General features: G+C 34.5%; 1 protein-coding gene across 1 annotated transcript in view; it reads right to left on the reverse strand.

Annotated features, from left to right (window-relative positions):
* LOC121425026 (transcription factor COE3-like) overlaps positions 1-23,422 on the reverse strand; it is a 49,370-nt gene that overhangs the window by 25,731 nt on the left and 217 nt on the right. The window contains exons 2-4 of the mRNA XM_041620960.1: positions 17,263-17,419; positions 8,566-8,629; positions 2,213-2,268 (exon numbers count right to left, since the gene is read on the reverse strand). Of these exons, the coding sequence (XP_041476894.1) occupies positions 2,213-2,268; positions 8,566-8,629; positions 17,263-17,419 (277 nt within the window). The remainder of the gene's footprint in view (positions 1-2,212; positions 2,269-8,565; positions 8,630-17,262; positions 17,420-23,422) is intronic.

A 23,422-nucleotide genomic window follows, 5' to 3' on the forward strand; every position in this document is an offset into this window, starting at 1 on the left:
TATGATAGCATGTCATATGTTATAGCCAATACTTGTTAAAGAGTTATAGATCGTTTTCCCCTTTTGCAAATAATATAGATTATAATTGAATGCTTTGTGTAATTATTCTTTTGTTTCTTTGTTATAAAATGTGTCTGATATGAACACTGTATTCAAAGCTTTCGCCAGTCGCCATAATCAGGTGATGAACTAAGTTTTCAAGAACGTTTGACAAAAACTTTTGGGGTCTAATGAACAAGTTTAACGGTATAACCATTCCAACATGTCCAAGGGGGCATGTCATTATCAGCCTATAACCATGATAACAGAAAAGTTAGCCGAGACCAAAACCGATTTGTGAAAAAAGTCATTTATGGACAAAAATATCCCCAAATAATGATAAATGTGTGGATAAATTAATAGAATGAATGAATAAACAACTAAATAAGTAAATAAATAAACTAATAAATAACTGAATAGATAATAAATAAATAAAATAAATGAATAAATAAAGGTATTTGCACTTCATAATTTATTCACTATGCTCACCATGGAGGCTTACCTCCAAGTCTTAACAAGATCACAGTGACAAAGTCATTTTCACAACCGACTTGTGGGGAAAAATACGAAAAAAAACATAATCTAACGAAATAAAAATGTTGCCGTTTACACACGCATACCAGCACCATAAACACGCGGCATAAATGAATCCACAGCGGCTACATTTCTAATCAAGTCGGTGAATTTGGCAAAAGAGCCGTTGAACCCCCATATAAGGTGATTCCGTTAATCAATTAACCCTTTCACATACAAAAGATAACTCTTCCTTTTGACATGTGATGGAATATTACTTCGATGTGCAGCTTACTCTATATATAGCTCCATCCTCTACATGAGATAATAACAGTGATATCTAATTGTTTAATTTTAGAAATCCAGAAACATATTTAGGAATTATTTAAAAAGGTTACTTGCTACTATAATGACTTAATCTATCCTATATAAATGATTGTAATTGAGTTAATTTTGAAATACTTTGTGATAATCCTTTACAAGCTAAACAATTGATTTGATTTTTGTTTTGTTTTTGATCGTTTTTATAATTTACATTTTTAATCAAGTGGGCCAAGTTGGACTAGCACTTGTGCTACATGGATTTTCTGGTGACATGTACCATTGTTTGTTCTGATTTCGAACTTGTTGCCAACCTTTTAAATTCGAGGACTATGAACAATACCAGTTTGTTTAAAGGAATATGATCATTTTTTTTAATATAGGCAAGGCACTTGTTCTCTAGATAACCTCATATGAGACAAAAAAATCTGGTTTTTTGAGACAAAGAAAAGACAACATGGAGGTCTTTCATCATCTCATCTAGCAGGTCCACTATTATGGACCAGATCCATGATGGAAGAGACTATAGTTTGCTCGGACAAAAGTTGAACCAGCTTCACCGTAACTATTTGTTATAAACTCCTGAAATCCTTGTATCTGATTGGTCCAGGGCGAGTTGGCCAGTGAAAAATTCACTGACAAGATCCTTCGTGAAAGACTCCCCTGTCCAATAACTGCCACCGACTCCACCAAGATGCTGGTATTAAATTTGGAATATGAAACAGGTGGCGAGGGGGATCACTTTCATTGGCATTTTAAGTGACTTCAATCCAATTTCCCCCTCTTTGTGTCATCTAATCGATGCGAAGAAGCTAACAATGGGATGAGACGTGTAAATACACCCTACTTTTTTTTTAACTGCAAGACCAGCAACACGAGATATTATATACCCAGGATATAGAAAAGAAGGAGTTGTGTATAGGCTCACATCGCTTTCGATGCGGTTTCATCTTTCTAGAAATGTCTTTAACATATTATGCTTTCATATCTCAATATACATAAATATATGATTTTTAATTCATCAGCAACGTTCAATATCCGTCGAATACACATGAGACTACGTAACGAGGCGTTGCAAGAAGCTTATGTTCCATTCCTAATCAAGCATATTAGATCAAACATAATTATTTTGGTCACTGGCAAATTATACTTTGATATGCGATCGTTTGCAAGTCTTCTCTTTTTTGCAATAACCCCTCACCATAGACTTTCATTTGCAATGAAAGGTAAACGTATGTTCATTGCGACGTCCCATAGGCAAAAATCTGCATATTGGAGTGATTTAATATAAATCTATACAACCAGCGATTGAGATTTGATGGTTTCATTGATATCATACCTGTTTAGTCATGGAGTCGATAAGTCGCACATATAGATCCTGCTCAGTTCGTACTCCTGGAGATTAAAGAAAATAACAAAAATATGAATCAAAATTAGGAACACAGCTTCATTGATAAAATGGTGTCATGTTGTAAGGATTCAGTTAGAAGTTAATTATCAATAAAGTCAGAAATGGGTTAGATTCAATGATAAAAATAGGAAATTATATAATGTCAAAGTTGTTGTAATGAGAAAAAATGAATCTTTTTAAAAATGAAAAGCTAAATTCCTGATAGGACATGATATTCTGAAAAATATCATAATTCGCCCTGTTTTCTTATCATTATCATTCTTTACTTATTCCTTTTAATTCCTGTTCTTGGCATTGGATTTTTGGGGGGTGGGGTGAAGTGCCTTAAACCCCCCCCCCCCTTCCCGGCCCGGGGCACTGACGTAGTGCACCCAAATCAATAATATACACATGAGTATTTTGCACGGTATCTCTGAACTGAAATTAATAATAAAGGTTGATGACTGAAAAACTCCAAATTGCTAATTGCCGCGGCCTTTCTCTTCAAACAATCTGAATTCATTTTATTTCTAAAGCACAGGAGTATGGAATACTTTATAACAATCTTGACAATGCATTTCACGAATTTACAACAAAATATAAAAAGTGAACTTTATAACCACCTGCAGATTTCAGTTATTTCCCGTTTTCACTTTTGATGTGTGTACGTTCTTCTTCCTCAGTTGGGTTCACGGATGCCCACCCCCCCCCCCTTGCCATTTCAATGTCTAAACATTTCCATCACAAGAACAGTAGTAGTGTATGTTGACATCGTAGAAAAGGACGAGTGTGGGTGGGAGAGTGGAGAGTCTACGTACGTGTCTTCATTCCGAAATTTCGTTTACTTTTTCATTCTCTTTTTATTTTATTTTTTTTAAGAAGAGGATATGAAGCGTGTATAAATCCAACAGAAGCCATCCTATTGAAGTTAGCCCGAGCGCGGTGAGTTGAATTATTTGTAACCTTACCTCAGGGACCATGTAATAGAGTTCCGCAAAGGGGTTGTGCGCGCTCGTGCTATTGAACATCGACAGAAAATAAGTTAACACATCAAGCGATGTACATGAGGTTTTTTTCTATTTAAAACACAATATTTCCTTGATTTGTTTAACCTCTGGTTATGCGCGATGATTTTAACAGAAACCCGTGTTTATAAATTATCATATTCAACGTTAATATCACTTCATTCAATGCAAAGATGTATTGATAATATATAGAGGGCTAAAGATTAAATAATATTTTGATCCATTGCTGTTTCAACACACGAATGATTATACGTACATAAAGTTAGCAAAATCATGCAAATGGTATATTCGTACGCACATACTCGAATTAAACTTGTGTACAATTATAAAACGACTTAAGAACTTTATTATCAAATACTGTTTTAGTGAGGGTCTCTTTCTCATCGCATTCCTTTCTTTTAACTTTCCTCAGTTTTCATTTAAATTCAAATACATTTCTACAATGTTACATAATGGTTCTGGCTACTTCCTTAAAAAAAAGGAAATGGGAATATTATTAGAAGTAAATTTAGAGATCACGATCATTCTCCATTTCGTCGCCTGCAGACAGCTATCGGGCGATGATCATTCATTTATTTTTTTTTGTGTGTTTCACAACGGTCAAACCACCGTGCATGCGTGCTCGTATGTAGGAAGTTCGCCATGCAGGGGAGTTGACGCGTGACCCGAAGAAGCCCCAAGTCTTCGATTTTTTCTTCTTCCTCTATCTCCTCACCTTCTAATCCTGTTTAAGGTAGTAGATTGCCTGTACCAAGTCTCTTGTTCCTACTATTGTTTGTTCTATTGATTTGACAAAGCGATTGATAATAATCTTATTAGGTCGTCACAAAACCGTCTCGCTTGTCAAGTTTAGGTGGCGATTATCGAAATCTCAATTCTTCCGTGCGAATACCTCTCGCCAAAAAACCTTTTTGGACGTTCTAATAGTGCAAAGGTGTTTTATTTTCTATAGGGCTAATTTTCTCTTTTTCAATAATCTTTATAAAGCTATTCGTTATAAATACGAATAAATAAATAACCACGAAAATAATAATATTGATGGTGCTAATAAAAATAATAGTAATAATAATAATGATAATAATACCACTAAAATACTTTTGGAAGGTTTCTATTAAATTCTTATATTTTTCATTAAACCTCGTTCCTTTTTTTCAATATTTGCTGACATTAATCAATCTGTAACTACGGGCACAAGTGGAAAAGAAGGGAGCTAATCAACTTAATCCCATTGTAATGGGTAAGATAAAAGATATGATTGCTTTAGAGTTGCTTTTTATCATTCCTCTCTCAATAATTGTGAACGAGGTGGGAGTAAAGAAGTAAATGAAATTTTCAGACGTGAACCCGATTAAGAAAGTTCATCATCAGCTCGGGCTTAATTCAGACTTTACCATGCTGATATGCAATCTAGTTGGTGTCAAATATCTTTTTGCTGCGGAGCTGCGAAAGTTTGCACTTGAAATTGACGGAAAGCTTGTCCTATCATACACCTACACCGACCAATCACATACACCGCTATGTCATTATACATCAGAAAACACTATTTCATGCGCTCATTCAGGCATCTGTGTTGAAATTGGGGCATGTGTAAGCTTGAACAACTCGAAATCATATGAACGGGACTAGGCAGCTTTACAAATGAGTATATTCGTCTGTACTCCGATTTCTTTACAATTATCAAAAACTGATTTCTCAATTCTCCCCCTCCCTTTTCTTGCTCATGAGTATAGGTCTTCAACAATCAACAATGTCTCGGAGTTTTCTCGGCTAAACCAATAGTAGCTGGGGAAAGAGAGCAAAATTATGAATAACTCGTTTACTTTCTGTCGTATTGAGTACTCTGAGTGCTTTGCACTGCGAGCGGTTATGTCAACTGAGAAAGGCGTTTGAACTACGCCAGAGCGTGTTAAGATTCGTGTATTCAATGGTCGGCAACTAGCGGGCCCCTTCAAAGAGCGGTATGCACAAAGGCCTTACGAATCTTTCTTTTAATATGTATAAATGCCAGATGATATACCCAAATTCAACCCCTTAACATTTTAAGTAATCAGAAAGTTTGTCTTCCTTTACTATTATCACGTCAAACAATTTTTATATGATAAAAAAATATGTTTCGATCTACACCGGATGAATGTAATACTTGCGTCTGCAACGGTAAACATATTAGATTGCCTGATTTGTTTGTCGTGGGCAACATAAAGAATAATAAACTTTTTCCTATGTGTAATCTATGATAAAGAAAGCAGGAATATCCAAACTCATACAATTCTTTATTCCGATGACACCTGTGTTGTCAGCATGTATACAAAGAAATTTGGTTCGTCAAGTTCATGAAAAGCAGGCTCGGTGCATACCTGCGAAAGGGCATGCACTAGATTTCATCTTAACTTATTGCCAATTTAACCTTTAACGCCACTTCCAGAAAAAAAAACTTTATAGACAAATTTATGGGGGATAAATGTTTTGTTCATTTAAAAATGACGCCAATATGGTACAATTATTTAGTATGTGAACATGAGAAAAAGTTTGCCATCTGTTGATTGATCTGATTGGTGCTTAGCGCCTTTATGTCAAGTTCATGAAAGTAAAATGGTCTATATTAATTTACTGTCGATTAAACAATTCTACGTTAAAATAATTGAATGAAATAATATAACATATCTGGACAGACAGCAAACCAACATGTAACATACAACTGCACCATTCTAAATGGCGCCACATAAATATTGTACAAAAATGTCGCACATGCATCTATACATTGTGGTTTACGAAAAGGTATAGCAAAGCCGGTTCTATTATGAAGTACTACGAAATTTTCTACCAACAACTTCAACCATCATAAGCTGTCGTCTCGAGAAGATTTTGAACCAAGAACACGTAAAAGCAAGGCAGTATGAGATAGTCCAACGCGGCGCCACACACACACACCAAATCGGTACGCACTATGCGCACTGAAAGTTAGTGCTTATGTTATACCAACACTTAAAGCGTTCGACGTTGAGCCTCAGCAAGGTCCTCATTTCATTAACTATTGATTATCGTTCTATCTTTCCCCTCTAATGAAGTAGCTCCTACAATGTCTGGACATCTACTAATCTCATGAATTAACGGTTGTGGTATGGGGCCCAGGCGGAAGAGTATGTTAAAGTCGTGAAGTGTAAGGGATCCCATATTGGCCCGTAATATTCTGAAATCGGGTTTAATTTAAACTCAGGTCTAAAATTGAAAATAGCAAATCATAGCGTAAATATCTATATCTAACTGTACTTATTTACTTTACCAGCTCATTTTAAACATAAATTACTGATTACTGTCTGGAAAATGGAACAATAAACAGAATTGTTCTCTTCATCATCATCTGGAAACTGGAAAGCTTTACTTACAACATAAAATGTACACAAAATTGTATTTGTGGATAAATGAGGGTAATTATGTGTCCAACCAATTTTGGGCAGTATTTTACACAATGCGGGAAGCATATTGTCTAGAAAGATTAAAAAGGTAAGCAGCAATTACTTTCGAATGGGCAAAATTTTCATCACTTTGGATAAATATAAATGCCCCCTCAAAATACCCAGTGTTGGTTGGACACATAATTACCCTCATGGAGCACTTTTGCCCAATATTGTTTTAGAGAGTAAATAGAATGACTTTAAACTTTGATGTCGACTATCAGGATGATCAATTCTTTTCTATAAGTCTTGAAAATGAGAAAAATAATAAAATGAGAGTGCAGCATGGTGAGAAAATTTACGGTGGCCTTAAAAAAGCAGTGGAATTGGTTTTCTCCAATTCTTCGATGTGTAGCCGGAGAGCGGCAATGTGCGCACTTCAACACGTATTGAATACCCTTCCACGGCGTATATAGCTGTATTCTAATCTCATTTTGAAGCTCGCTTTTTCTCGACCCTTTCTCTACCAAATTGAATCATAAGCCGTTGCAAGCTGCCCGGGGTTTATTGGATTGTCAGAACGACCTTAAAATTGTCCTAACCAACCTCTCCTTTTCTGCCCTTTTTTTCACCATCATCCTCTTTCCCCATCTTCTTTTTCCCGAGCGAAGTCTTTATTTCCGAGATGCTGTTCGATCTGTTTTCTTCCTCGCGCGCATTTTGCTCTTGAGCGCGTGAAACGATGGATTTAATCGCGAGATTTAAACCTTAATCGGGGCATAAAAGGTGAGCGAATATATTCAAAACGAAGGGATTGTGGGGAAGAGAGATAGGGAGGGAGAGGAAGAGAGAGAGATGTGTTTGGTGTAGCGTTCAGAAATCAGCGTTGTTATAATCGTATATAATAAGTGACAGGGCGCACTTTCAAGTTCAAACAACGAAGGGTAATAGGTTCACAGTGCTTTGAAGTGAACAAGCGCAAATGCATCATATTCCCAATTCATTGATTGCCATTTTGATTACCTCACTCGACTTTTGTTTATGTCTAACTCATATAAATACACATGGATAAAAAATATTGAATAGGGCCTATATAGATTGTGAGGGGTAGGCCTGTACTCTCAGGAACTATAATTTTCTAGCAGTGTTATTCATTCATATCTGTTTATTTCTTCTGGTTTGTTTTGTTGGGTTTTGGTGCAAAATTTTAGATGAGCAATTCAAATTTTTAGAAGAAAAAAAAACATGCCAGCATGATATTGATAGGTCAGTGTATTTTTTTGCAACGCTTTCACTCTTTAATAGGCCACATTACATGAATGGGTGATTGATTGATTGATTGACCGATTATTTTGATTTGATTTAATTTGATTTGATGAACTGATTTTCCTTTTCAATGCAATTAGACAAAATTTACAATGTAAACCACAGTATAAATAGAAATATGGAAAAAGATAATAACCACTGAATCATAATTTAACATTACGTGCACTGCATGCATGAAGCCTATTCAGCAGCGACAATATTCTCACCGGGCTAAAACCAATGGAATAACAACAACACCCCCCCCCCCCCTCAACTATGTCAACTATGTCTAGACCCATAACATTGACAGATGATTTTAAAGGGTGTATTGTTTTGGGTTTTTTAAAGATATTTTTTGTTGCCCTACCAAAACGAGGACCAAGACACAAACTGCTGGACCACTGTTTTCATTTCCTTAGCTTTGTGGTTTTACATATATCTTACTTGTCAGACATCTTTTCAATGGCATACTGACAATACATAATAATGGAAGACTCATACTTTAAAAGGTGTCCAGTAATGTAGGGAATAAAAATGGAATAAAATGAAATACATTCATTCAAATTGAGAAGTGACTTACCATTGTGATATAAGAGTTGTATACGGTAATGAATGCCATTGTTAGTCTTTGTGTTATCCGGCTCCTGCAAAGTGGAAATAAATACGTAAACAAATATTCAGTATAATTATGTGAATGAAACGGTATTTACAGACCTGGAAGAAACATTACGATTTGACGCTCAAATAACGATATTGAGAAGGTTTGCGATTCCTGATCAGGAGATGACATGGACTTAACACAATCTATAGCGAACTTGATTAATACATTTGTACACTTTTGTCTCCTTTTCTTTGACACATTGCAAATACAAAGCATCAAACTTAAATAAACATATTTTTATTGGAAAGACAGGACAATTTGAATGCTTTATTCATCGACTGAAAAGTGACGCCACTTTTAAAGAAAGTCGCTTCATTGGTTATGGACGAAATAATGCGAAATATTTATTATTTCATGGGTGACCTTTCCCCCCATGTGACAAAAATGCTGAACAAACAATGATTTCGACTTTTCACAATTTCTTTTGATAACCGACTAATATTTTTTTATTTATCATTATTCCAAATTGAGACGGCTTCTAAATTGTAGATTTCTTTTGATTTTATCAGATTTTTCAACGTTTTCAATTTTCCATTTATCATTTTCCCATTTTTATCCCTTCTTTTTTTTCCTCCTTTAGTTAATATTCGACTTTCCCCGCCATCTCTCGCAAGGCTCGCATTCCAAATCATTTCCATCCGAGACGACAGAGTGTGAGTGAGACTGTAAATATGAGGTGGGCGGGAAAATTTTATCGATATTTCAGAGGTATGTGTACCTTCAGCTGGGCTGTAACCCGCCAGCCTTCCGGCCCCATATTACACGCTCCCAATACGAGGCATAATAATATTGTTCGAAAATGCGTGGTTAAATCCGACGCTGGCCGCATGCCCGCACGCCATCGGAGCGCGGAAGATCGAACGCCCCGGCGCGTCGGCGGTGAAGTTTATAGAGTCGGACATGTCTGCGTTGTACTCTTGCCTACGGGCATGAACACCAGCTACATTACATCACAGCCAGCGCTTGAGGCGTTCTTTCCTGAAAATCATCTCTCCCCCATTCCTGTCTTCTTTTTTTTTGTCTTTCCCCTTCATGAATTCCACTTTCTGTCCACTTATGTCTCTATTACTGTCCACTCTTCTTCATTTTTTAACATAAGATAGGCACACAGAAAGACAATCACAATCGCAGCTTAGTATCAGGGGTAAGAATATCTTGTTAGGTGTCGTGTGTTTGGCGTTCTCACTCATATTCACATCAATTTGGTGACGATGAATATTGTTTGATACTTTTTTTAATGAAAAGAAAATATATAAAAAGACAATTAATATAGAATACTTATATGAGGAAAATCGAAATAGTTATATAGGTAGTAATCATATAATTATAGAGAAATAATTAAATATTTATATATCAATATAAACAATTTCTTCACGATTTTGATATAACGAATAAAATGAGACACCATTAGTACGGACATTTGTATCATTATCTTGATTTCATATAACCATGATAAGCTGGAATATTAAAAAGGGGAATATTAAAAACAATGTCATAGTTTCGTCCATATAAGCCAACTAAGATAACCATAATACATCAAATCAATAAAGTTAATAAATGCATTAACAAAGATGCTATACAAAAGTCAAGATGCCTTGCAAGTTACATTTTTTCATTTATTGATATTAGTTTGCATGTATTCTTTTCACAATATTTTCCTATTTTCAATAATGTATTTCATTCAAGAAACGTGGAATAACATAATACAAATTGAATCGCACTATATAAGGTTACAAAATGTACGACATCTTTACAAATAGTAAAGGAATATGGGCACGTTAGTGTTTTGTGACCTCATTCCTATGTCCATAGAAAATCAATATTATACCCACAACGCTTCACATTGTGTCTATGAACCTATCAAAACAATTTACAAAAAGGGCATTTTCTTGGAATAAAAGGGAAGGGGCTTCCTCATAGTCTTAATGGAATCCACTCACCAGTTAAATTCATCTCCCAATCTTTCTCCCATTCTCTCTCCCTCTCTCTCTCTCACACACACCCACACATACACACACTCCTTCTCTCCATCTCTCTCTCTCTTCGTAAAGAAACCAGCTTCCCTTTTTATTGGTGTGATGTATATGGGATAAAACCCTCACATCTCATTCGAAGCTATATAGAATGTAAGAATACTCGAACATCGGCGGCTAATGCCTCGGGTTGCCGATTATTATTCAACTACCTAGAATAATAGATTTGTATCACTATTGTTCCAAAGCGAGTACGGTATGTATCAGTAACCGAGATCGAGATAAGCTCTTAACGCAACGCCATCTCTTTTCCATGTAAAATCTATTCCATTCCATTGCGACAGATATGGCGTTTTACGAAGACAAAAAGAAATGCACGGCCACGCACAGCATCCATTCGAATTACCATTTCCAATAATGTAATTGATTAATCTATGTATATTTTTGTTGGTTTGCTAATCCTTCATCACTTCGTGCATATTTCTGTTCATTTTTTACATTTTTAACTATAATGTAATATAAAATGTTGCACCTCCCAGTATCATTTGTACATGCGTGAAAGGGTGTTTGTGTGTGTGTGTGTGTGCGAGGGTAGGTGGGAGTGAGTGTGCGTTGCTTGAATGTGATTGTGTTTATACTACTTAACTATTATCAACACATGAATTCCATCTAATCAACAAAAGGTATTTCACTTATAATATATTTAGTAATAGCATGACCAATAATTAAGTGGCGCCTCTATTTGGTATTTTGAAGTATACTTTAATAAACATTTATTTTGTAACTTATTTAAAAAAACAGCTTTCCCTTAAACCATCTTTTTATGGTTCTGCCTTTGCCGTCGCCACTTACTTATTTGATCAGCTACATTGAACAAAATTTGAATATCATCAATATTCATGAAGTAACGAGAGGTGTTTCACTTAAACGATCTTTTATGAATTCTGTTAATGATTAGTGTCGTCACTTACCTTGATCGGTACGATTTTCACCGAGCTAAAATCGATAACAATCAATTTACAAAGATAAACACTCCCTGTGAAAATGGACGGATACGAAGATCTATACTACATCAGATAATTTTGAGAAGCTATCTTTCTAGTTGGCATAAGTCTGAAGTATATACCTTTTTACACTATTATTTCTATCAATATAAGAATATATAATATATAAACTTGGAGAGAGTAAAAGAACATTAAGTCAACCAACAATAAGTTTAAACAATAATTCCTTTATAATTATGAGTTTGACAACCTGTAGTAGTGATTTTCCCGTAATTTAACTTCATTGTATAATACAAAACTTATAGGATATACATGGCGTTTTAGCAACATAATACATTTTCATTCATCTTTTTTTTATACTAAATAAGTATTATAGTCATTGGTAACATTTCTACTACTCCAACATAACTTCTAAATATTATCATAGCTGCTTTAGTGTAAGATTCCTAGTACTGATTCATCCTGTGCACCTCTGTGCATATTGGCGCCATAATCATGTAAATGATATGTGATTAGAGATGATTTCAATCACTAACCCACGGGGGGAGTTCCAATTTTTCATTCAATTAGCCATAGGGGTTAGATACTGATCCTCAGTCAGATACGAGATGATTTCCATCACACACACACCCACACACACAAAACACAGATATATCCGTCCTTATATATATATATTTTTTCATACTGTTTTATTCTGATTCCATGAACAAAAATATAACATTTCAATTTAACATTTCAAAACACATAAAATAATATTTTACATTTCATATTTTGACTTTTTTCACTAACTTAATACAAGCATAAATCATATATAACTTAAAGGAGAAACATGAAATCAGTTATAAAAATGGTTGAAACACCACTCCTCCCCCCCCCCCCCCCGCCCCAAACAAAAAAGTCTTCCCTTGCTCATTTGTTGAGGGCGATTTATACATGGAATACAAAGAAAGAACAAACAAAGGAGACCCAAATCCAAAACAAACCAATAAACAAATAGATATACTGACACTAGGATCCCCTTAAAAAAATACATATAATATGCCTAACACTTTTCCTTTCATGTATCAAATATTCAACAATGATTTAAAACTATATGAAATTACTTGGCTTGCACTCATCAAAAACAAAGCAAATAAAAAAAAATAGACGAGTAAAAAACAAAAAAAAAAACATCCCAAAGAATCACCCATCTCAAAGGAAAACTTCATTTTCCCTCCCCCCAAATCACACATACACCCACCCTCACATACACACATACACCCTCACACACACCTACACAGTCACTTTCTCCCAAATCACACCTGGATATCGCCCTCAGTCCTGCCATTTCGGTACATTCTCTCCCATTTTAATAAATGCTTGTCTAACTTGTTCCTTTTAATAGCTATTGCTTTTTCTTCATTTCGATATTCTACGACTCTCTGAATACTCTCGTCTTGAGTAGGAACTCTACCTTCTGACCTTGATCTAAAAATGATATATTTCATTAAAAAGATTACCGTGTTACAAAATTTCACTTCAAGATCGGATCCATTAATTCCCACATGTATATCTTTCCACTCTGCATTTTGAAGCTTTATCAAACTAAGTTTTTCAATGACCCTCTGCCATAAAGCTTTAACATCATTACAAAGCCATAGATCACAAAGTGGCAAGCTTTGCTATTTCACATTCCAAAAACAGCTTTTATTAAGTTACGTTCTTTCTTTCCCTTTCACTCATTAATCGAAATTATAATTAGGATTTAATTTAGTTAATAATTTTGCTCCCTTCATTTCGTCATCTAATCATGTCAAATTTACAATCAAGAAAGTAATTTCTGGGACACATATTAAACCAAACTAACAATAAGAGACTCCAAGATAAAGTACATTATGTTGGATCTTTAAACAGATTCAGATTCCTTATACACTTTTTTGTAAAAAATGATTTTAAAAAAATATTCATAATGTAATACTGTAAATTCTATGATTAAATATTCAAAATGTCAAAATCTAAATTCTTACTTAACTTCTTTGATTATGAAATTTCTTTAAAAATTTTCGATGACAACAATCTTTTGCGTATTATAATCAAAATTTGTTTCAATTTACCTGATTCAAAACTAGTGAATCCAAGAAGGGTGAATGTTTTTCTTTGATGTAAGTGTATGCTTAACTCAACTGAGTCCCACCTTATTTGATTTATGGAAAACCTGTTGTTTCTTTGTTAACTAAAAGGGAACAAATTTAGTCTACTTATTTTTTTATCATTTATCTTGTATTCTTCTCTGTTCAAGGTCGTATACATCTTACCAATCCAAAATTCATATTCTAGTAACCCTTAGCACTCTGCCCCGTTCGCAAAAATGGCTATTTTGTTATTTTCATTTGCATTCAAATTCAAATGAGAAGCATTCTCCGATGCCTTGTCTGGCGACGTAGGAGGTCAAAAGGGGAAAGCTGTGTGCTTCTCGACTAAGGAGTCGTAACAGGTACCCCCCCCCCTCCCCCCTCCTCTCTTCTCTTTAGGGATGGAAAACATCTGATTAAATCAACATTCTCGGTATTTAACGAAGCTATCGCAATTTTAAAAACAATTTTATTATTTGTCAAACGATTATTAAGTTTATATTATTTTGAAGATTGTTCAGATATTTTCACGCAGCACTGCAGCGAACCTGTTAATGATTTTTATGTGTATTTCTCTTCGCAAACAATATGAATTAGGACTTGAGTTCATTTAAGAATACTTTACTATGGTATATAGTTTAGTTTACGCAATACTTTGGCAATATTAAAAACTGTACAAGTTATACCTCTTTGTAAATAAGTATAGGAATAAATACAAATAATTTGAAATATGTTAACAATTAATATTGTTTATCATCATTATGTATATAATAATCCCCTATTACCTATTCTATAAGTTTGTACATCGGGTACTCAATCATATTTGTTTTGCGCACAAAAGTATGAAAAATTGCATTCTCAAGAACTAATTTTTAAAGGGTTGTTTATTAATTACGTGACAAAAATGAACTAGAGTAAATGGAAGATTAATATTGTTTACTTAAGATATTCGGAGGCCGTTCTCGGCAATACACGTACATCGTCATTCGCGGAGGACTATACCAAGTCATCGGTTGAACAAGCGTTAAGTCTGAAATAAATTAATTCTGTCATATTCCCGTTCGCCCGCCACTCATTAAGTATCCCGTCTGAAAATGGTGATTATCATGTGTAATTCGCTGCTCATCACTCAAATGGATTTAAAGGGATAATGAGACGGCAAATAAAGGGTACGGGAGCAGCGATGGGAAAATAATATTTAGCTCAGCGATAAAAAGAAAGCCAAATACCGGTAAATATTCTTACAATAACTCACAACGTATATAGGCTCTGATGACTAACACAGGAAAGTAAATATTGAATGTTTAAAACATTTTTGTAAGACTCTCCAGACGGCAGGTATCCTGATGACAATGTAAATTCGAAATATTTTTTGAAATTATAAGAAATGAGATATTAATAATTTTGAGTATCGACTAGACATCGATGTTGAGGAGTTGTTTATAAATAAACATTACATGTTTAAGAGTTTGCATCATACTAATTTAGGAATTACCCCCCCCCCATAATTCAATTTAAGAATCAGAATCGGTAGTACTGGTATAAGACGTTACCGAAATATAACTTTCTTGCTATTTTGATTATTATTATAGACGCAATCTAATCTTACACAAGCGACCTAATGCTATTCACACAAATATTGACTTAATCATTATGGATCTCGTTGCAGATATAAGAAACACCTTTACACTTTTGCTTTGTAAGATTGAATAAACGGTACAATTGATGAAGAAATAATGAAGATAAAATGTGTCATTACTCATTGAAAACTTGTGTTTACAACAAACAACTACATGAGAACGGAAATAAGATTCACATCAAAAAGTCTTAGGCAGACTCATCACCATAACTCAACTTTTCATCTCAAACTGACAATCACCAACCAGTCGCCATCAACGCATGTATTATTTCTTTAAAATAAGGAAGCATATATATACCAAAAGTGATCTAGAAATTAATTTGGTCCCAATAATGGGACATCAAACGTGTTCAAGGTTTCGAGGAACAATTGGGGGAGTAGCAGAAAAAGTACTTACACCCCCAAATAGGTACCAAACATTACCAAATGAGGAACATTAGTATCAAACTGTCTCCCATTATTCAGTGAGTTAACGAGTCTAGTGATTTATAGCTTAATTTCAACTTAACAACGATATAGATGAACGCTCCGTGACTTTGAATAACAGGAAGGACTCGAGCACTAGTATCTCTTTTATTTCGAAAACCAAACATCTTGGTCAGAGGTTTATCTTTACATTCCCGTGAGTTTGTTCCTATAGGTCTGGACCCCAATACCTATTAATATCTTTATTAATTTGTAATGTAAGTGTCCAACTTATCTCAACATATTTCCGAATATTTTTATTTTCTCGACTGGAATAATGTTAAAATGTAAAATAATATTTAATTTAGTTCATATTATACAATCCTGGCTTCTTGTCAGTTACAATTCCTAATTATTTTCATTTCCTCATGTAAACGTATTTTTTATAGAAATTGTATGCATTACTATTTATTTATAATGTCCTTTCTTGATGAGCCAATATGCATATCACTTGTGCTTTTATGTTTTTAAAATATTGACATGGGAAATTAAAAAGAAAATCGTAAATATAAAATCGGAAAATTGAGTTCGAGAAGTTTTAGCCATTTAGTGCTGACATCGACATTTCGATCGCAGTAGAATGAGTCGATAACATGTTAAATTACTATAGCAAAATTTTTCTTTGAAAAATTAAAAATCTTCATTATGATAATTTTTAAATGTTATTTTAAGTGTAATAATCGGTTCCCTCCTCTTTGCTCTTCTCAACCCTTCTTCACTTGGTCTAACTAAACTGATAATCATGATAATGGCGAGCCATGGGCCCAGCATGGTCGAGCCCAGGCCTGGTGGGTATACGCATGACATCAAGGATTATGTCTTAAAATAATAAAACCGACCATTCATACCGGTTACAAAACTCTCTAATCGATAGACCCATATAAAACTTTCTTTACTCACGCTGATCAATAAATATTTACGGTAGCAAAGAACTGTTTCGATTGCTGACATTTATTTATCCTTTTCATAAGCCGTCAAACCACCAAGTATTTTTTTACGTTTAGAGCTCGATTATTTGTTGTAGTGCGAGGTTATTTTCGTTGTGTATAATGTTTGTAATAATACATAATGTCATCTATCACTACATAATTTGATGTTACTTATTAAGTATCATTCATTTCAACGACATCAAATTAATATAACTATCGTTACTTTTAAAGAATTTGTGAATTAAACTTATCATGCTAATGAATCTCCGATTCTACTTTGTCTCATTAATTATACACATAGAGCAAAAAGAAAACATTACAAATGCTTCCGTCAATCTCTCTGTGATCATGGTGATTGCATGCTTCTTTTCAAACTTTCTCCGGCCACAATGGCCTTATAAACCATAATTATCTAAGTAGAACAATATATGATTTCGTAATAAACTATGATGATAAAAATATTAAATATTTAAATATTATGTTGTGAAAACTTACCCTGTCCTTTTCGATAAAATCGACAAATGCTGTCCTTTCGACCTCGATGGGTTGACCGGCTCTGTCGTAAAGGGCGATGACGAAATGGAAGAAATTACTCTTTCGTAAATTACTTGGAGGTTGCTTTTCGAAGTGAGCACGGGCCATCCCACACGAACTGTAAATTAAAAAAAAATTGAATGAATGAGAGGTTAAGATGATGGAAATTGGTATCCAAAACACCGCCAGAATTCTGTCACATTATTTTGATATATTGTTGCTATGTTTATGAATAAAGTTTAAGAGTGTTTAAAAAACACTATGCTTATTTTTCAAAAACAAAAACACATATAACTCCCGAAAGAGATGAGTGATTCAGTCGGCCCATCATGAATATTCATAAATGTCTATTTTAAGATTAAGAAGAAAGGGAATCCAAGTATATCCCGAGCACTTAACCTCAAAAGATGAAAACAAAATTATGGTTAATATCATGAGCTACCACGATCGTCACATATCATCATCAGCGAAAATGAAATGCATCCCTCCTTATCAGCTAAAAAGCGAGAAAGGAAAAAAAATGCTCTTGCCTTCTGTTCTGCTAAGGATACCTTAGATGATCGTCAATATAATGTTACCAAAATGGTTGAGATAAGCGTGCTAAGAGGCTAGAGAGTACACAGATTCAAGAGGATATTCAAAGGGCACTTCATACTTTAATCTGGGTAATGATTCTGATAATGATCACACGATCTTGTAATGACAAAGACTTAAATAATAATCGTAAAAGACCAGAGGGAACGGTTATCACATTCCAATTCATGTGAAAACATATTAAAACATGTAGGCCTATGACAAGTTAGGCTATCGGGGTATAAATTAGAGATGAATGAAAGGGAAATAAATACAAATTTTCCCTTTTTTCAACACTAAAAGAGCATCGTAAAAATGTTGTCACTTGGATTTTGCAAATGATATAAAATAATAACTACTGAACATTTTAATAACGTATACCATTTAACTTTTATGTTCACTTTAAAATGAATATCAGGTATAGTCCTACATCATAGAAGTAACATTTGGTGTTGAACTATAACAAAATGTCGTCAATACCTGCCATAGAAAACACAGACCTAATCATTTCATAAATTTGAATATGAATAAAGATGTGCTTAATATTAATAATAATACAAGCATGACTAAGGGGATGATACAAGCAAAAGTCCAAATACAAGAGAATTGTTCCATTTACTCTCATTTTACTTTTGTGGATACAAAAATCATAGCTTCCGATAATCAATTACAAATAAAACGACATGTACTGAAAACCCTATTAGATACGGTAGACTGGTATATGTATCAGGTTTCAATACTCGACGGTTTTCAAATAAGGGCCATAGAATTGCTTGAATGATTACCACCCCTCCCTAGCCAACCACCACCATACTGTCAGACCTACTCCCGTTTTAACCAACATACACCTGATTATAATTCAGAATTCATTACTATGAATTAGGTCTAATATATATGACTAAGCTATATGGGGCGATATGTTTTATATACAATTGAAAGACAGAAACTACAGGGCCTACCACTTTACATGAGGCAGATATATTGACCGTGCATGTAAGAAAGTCACAAACTTCCATGAAACTTAATTTCGGAACGATGTATGTATATATTTCTTTTTATTCAAACAGTCATTAATGAAGAATTGCTTGTAAATATTTAATAGAGTATGTGAGCGAATTCAATGTCAAGTTTCGGACGCACAGGGGACCGGTGAGGAGCTTAAGCAAGGGGGCTCGGTCCCGGGCCCGTAATACGAGAAGGGTGCCTTCTCTCCCCGGATCAACAACACTTTGGAAATCGCCAAACATCATGACTAAGATATGTTCAGGTATCAAAAATAAATTTCACTTATACTCATTTTCATACTGGTCTAATTAATATTTCACTCTCATATGCCTGGATTATAAAATAAAACACAGTTCACTGTCTTTGCATATTAAATGAGGTTTATATGCATTATTATATACCAGGTTATTGTTAGTGAGATATGGCTCTCGTGCGTTCGTACCATAATATATGATTTTACACAAGGGAAGAGACGGAATTGACTACATTTAAAAGCAGAATTTTGTGGTGCATGGAGGGGGGGGGGTAGACCCCCCAATCAAAAACACAACAAAGGCATTCGAATCGTTAGAGAAAATACTGAGTAAATTCTAGTTCAATTGTCGGGCGATTTGCTCTCTGCCAAAAGCGCAAATATCGGTAGTTTGAAGAGTGATGTGAAAAAGTAAACAGTGAGTAAAGGAATCTAGGTTATGGACATATTTATCAGGCATTCTGATGACTGGTTTGTGCTAAAACCAATCATTGCCCTCCATAAATCAACATAGTATAGTATATACCAATCATTCATGTTTAAATCATTCACTTTTCATGCTAGAGAGAACTGATAAACAGTATATCGTCCATAATTCATTACAGTTTTAAAGCTATTTCTTTGTTTAAAAATAAATAAACATTGCATAGGCCTGTAATTCAATTGATCGATAGACTTGCTAGAATAATTTTGATTGATTTCAATTGCGTTTCTATCGATTTGGGCTAACAAAACTGTACATACAATTTTCTCATGTCATAATCTAAAGAGACAGAGTGCAATAGATCTGCAAAATCATGGCTTAACAAAAAGGAATTTATTTTTTTTAATGTAGAACAGGTATTAACATTTATTCATTTTTTTGTATGTACGGCCTATACATAATTCGGGTACATTGCCTTCATGTTTTTCTTTCCTTAAAATAATTGGTCACCCTAATTAAACACTAAATATGGTTCATAGAAAGACTGAACATATAAATATTGTTTGCTATTTCAAAGGCTTTTATTTTATAACTAATCATGCTGGTCTCGTTGGGTTGTTAAATTGTTATGTATTTCAATTATTCAATCAAATACGATTTTGTAGTGAACCACTTCTCTCAATAAACAAAACTTTCATTCCACAAGTGATGTAATCTTATCTTCTTTCATCTACGATCATACTACTCACCAAAATAAATATAACAGAGGAAACGGAATGGCATTCACCGATCGATACCGGATATTGGCCGATAGAAATCCGCGGAAGGGAACTCGTAAAATAAAAACTCCACTGTGCAAAATCTGGTCGTATTCAAACAGGTCACTGCCTCATTTCATACCAACACACGAGTAATATTTTAATGTTTTTACTTGCTGGTGATATCTATTGACACTATTCCAAGTAAAGGAAAATTAACAAATAGTCATCGGAATCGCCTGTTACTTGTAATACTAAGAAGTGGTCTGATCACAATCAATCTCTTGCCATACGATAGTCATTCGATTGCGCCAGATCACGATCCACTTATTTACCCTGGTCGTCTGCGCTTTTTTGAACTCTTCCTTTTCCCGCGTAAAACTATTTTTCCTCCATCCTACGTCGTCTAGATAGCCATGCAGACATTCACGAGTATGATATTGGGTGTACTCTCCAGCACTATTCAAAATGGAAGAAATCTAGCCTATGTTCGAATGTCACCTGGGTATCGATGCTTTGATTAATATGGAACCCTTGACGTGGGTTTCGCTATTCTCATCTATCACGCGAGCTCTCGGCTATTCCATCTCGACAGCCCAGAGCGAACGATGCTGTTCAGTATATAGTCGTACTACACATAGGCACATCGGGCAATATTATTGACTATGGCACCGCCTGACGCATTGTAATGCAATAGAGAATAGAGCGAGTAGGCCTACGGTAAGCTATGTCTGACTCTTTGCTATAAGATACCGATGGGGCACTGGACAGCAATTAGGGTTCGCTAATTTTAAAGAATTACAAATGTTAATCCGCCTGCATTACCACTCCCCCCCCCCCCCCTCAATCGGCCGACCGGAATGTAATGCTACGCTGTACTTGATAACGATGCAACAACTACATCCACCAACACGTTAATTATCATTTCATCGAGATCTGGGGTAGTTTCGAAACGCATATTCAAGAAAAAAAGTTGTTTGTTTGTCATTTTGGTTTGTTTTCTCCGATCTTCTGGTCGGAGGAGCTCCCCTGTACCTCATTGCTCTTTGTTTCGAACTCGTTAGGCAGTTGAGCTATAAATCTCTCCGACCTAAACAGGTGGATTTTTAATGTTACGAATGTGTTTGTTTCGGGCCTTTGACAGACCGTGTAGAGTCCATCCGGAAATATCAGCGTTTTCAACCGAAAATAAAAATCAACCTAAACTACGAGGAGGGATGTGGATAAGTACAATAAATGGGGTGCTATCGCCTTGCCCTCGAGTTATAAGAGTTTTCGCCTTGACTGGATAAAAATCCAATAAAGAAAAATACCTAGTCCCTCACCCTCTTTCCTTCATTGTGTCAGAATATATTAGCAATCGCTCTATTCATTACAAATTCGATTTTTGCGTTTCAACTTTCATGGTTTTCGAGTATGGGACCCAAAGTAGTAAACTGCGCATAATTATTGTAGGCCCACAACCATTCACAGCATTCCTTACACATACATGTTGGTTGGGTAAAAAGATACCAATATTTTGGAAGTTTTACGCAATGTTGGTTGAAATTTACCCTTAAACCAGGCATTTAACCTAACATGGAGTAAAAAAAAATACCCAGTAAACATGCATGTTCCCTTTCTACCCATTATTGGGTGCAATCAATGTTTTTAGAGTCCATGTTTCTTTAATTTCATCATTGAAGTTTATCTTTCAATATGGTTATTTAGCTCATGTGATAATAAGAAAACAAAAGAAGTTGCTTTAAAAATATGGAGAATCAGAGGATAAAAACCCTCTACATTTTTGTCAAAACATGCAGTTTAAAAAGCGTGCAATCAATGTTTTTAGAGTCCATGTTTCTTTAATTTCATCATTGAAGTTTATCTTTCAATATGGTTATTTAGCTCATGTGATAATAAGAAAACAAAAGAAGTTGCTTTAAAAATATGGAGAATCAGAGGATAATAACCCTCTACATTTTTGTCAAAACATGCAGTTTAAAAAGCGAGTGGTATTCTACTGCAGGAGCATCTGCCGGCGCTGTGAATATTCAATGAATGATCGTAAAACTGATACTAATTCATCAGGGAATATTGTGGGTTTATTTATCATTTTCTCTTGGAAATGAAAGATCATGCATCCAACATCCCGTTGGGATGTAATACTGTAATTATCATACAATTTTTACCCGTACAAAATTTACACTCATAATTTTACGGCATCCTAGTCTATTTTTATGCAGAATGTGTTTAGAACTTTCGGTTAGCGATTTTTTTTTTCTAATCTTCAATGTTTGTGCACATAATTATTACAGGGAATAGTATTGTACTTCTAAAAACAATCAAACGCGCAATTGGTTTGAACAACGCCAAAATGAATAAGAAAAGTAGGAGTAAGTTCGTTAGAATTATTTTAGAAGATAATAGTTTGTTCTGGAGGGAATAAACAGTACAAAGTTTTAGAAGAGAAGGAATATGTGTACTCGTATGAGAGTAAACAAAATAGTGATGGCACAAGGGGTCTTAAGTCATGTAAGTTTTTTCATATGAATTATTTATATAGATTGTGGTAGAGTTATGGTCTGGAAATATTTGAATATTTTCTTTTCAAACTGTAGCTTTAAATCCCTAAGTGATGAAAGTTATATGAAAACCTTCATAATATTTGTAGAATTATATCTACTAAAATTTACAAGAAAGAAACGTATGTTTTACACTTAAAATAAGATTAAATTCTGATAATGGTGAAAATATCTTCTGGGTTAGTGAAATATTGTTAACTCGTATCAGAGGCCTACAATATTAGACATTATATGATAGACAGACAGTATGTCACAGATTGGCTATTCGTTTGAACATAAATACTGTCACCGCAAAAAGTAAGACCATTATAGTTCTTCAAGTACCGGTATGCGTTATGCGTCACGCGTTATAACTTATATACAAGTACTACGGCATTATAAACAAATCGTGCAAATAGCAATTTATATTTACCGGCAAAAATGAGAATGCTGATATATACTCTGACATTACATTACAACTGGTTCATGATCATGATGATAACCTCTAAAATGCATACGAGTTTTAACAGGACAGCTGTAAACATGGTTTTTAAAAAAACCTGAT

The sequence above is a fragment of the Lytechinus variegatus genome, chromosome 12, assembly GCF_018143015.1.
Source record: "Lytechinus variegatus isolate NC3 chromosome 12, Lvar_3.0, whole genome shotgun sequence".
NCBI classification, from domain to species: Eukaryota; Metazoa; Echinodermata; class Echinoidea; order Temnopleuroida; family Toxopneustidae; genus Lytechinus; species Lytechinus variegatus.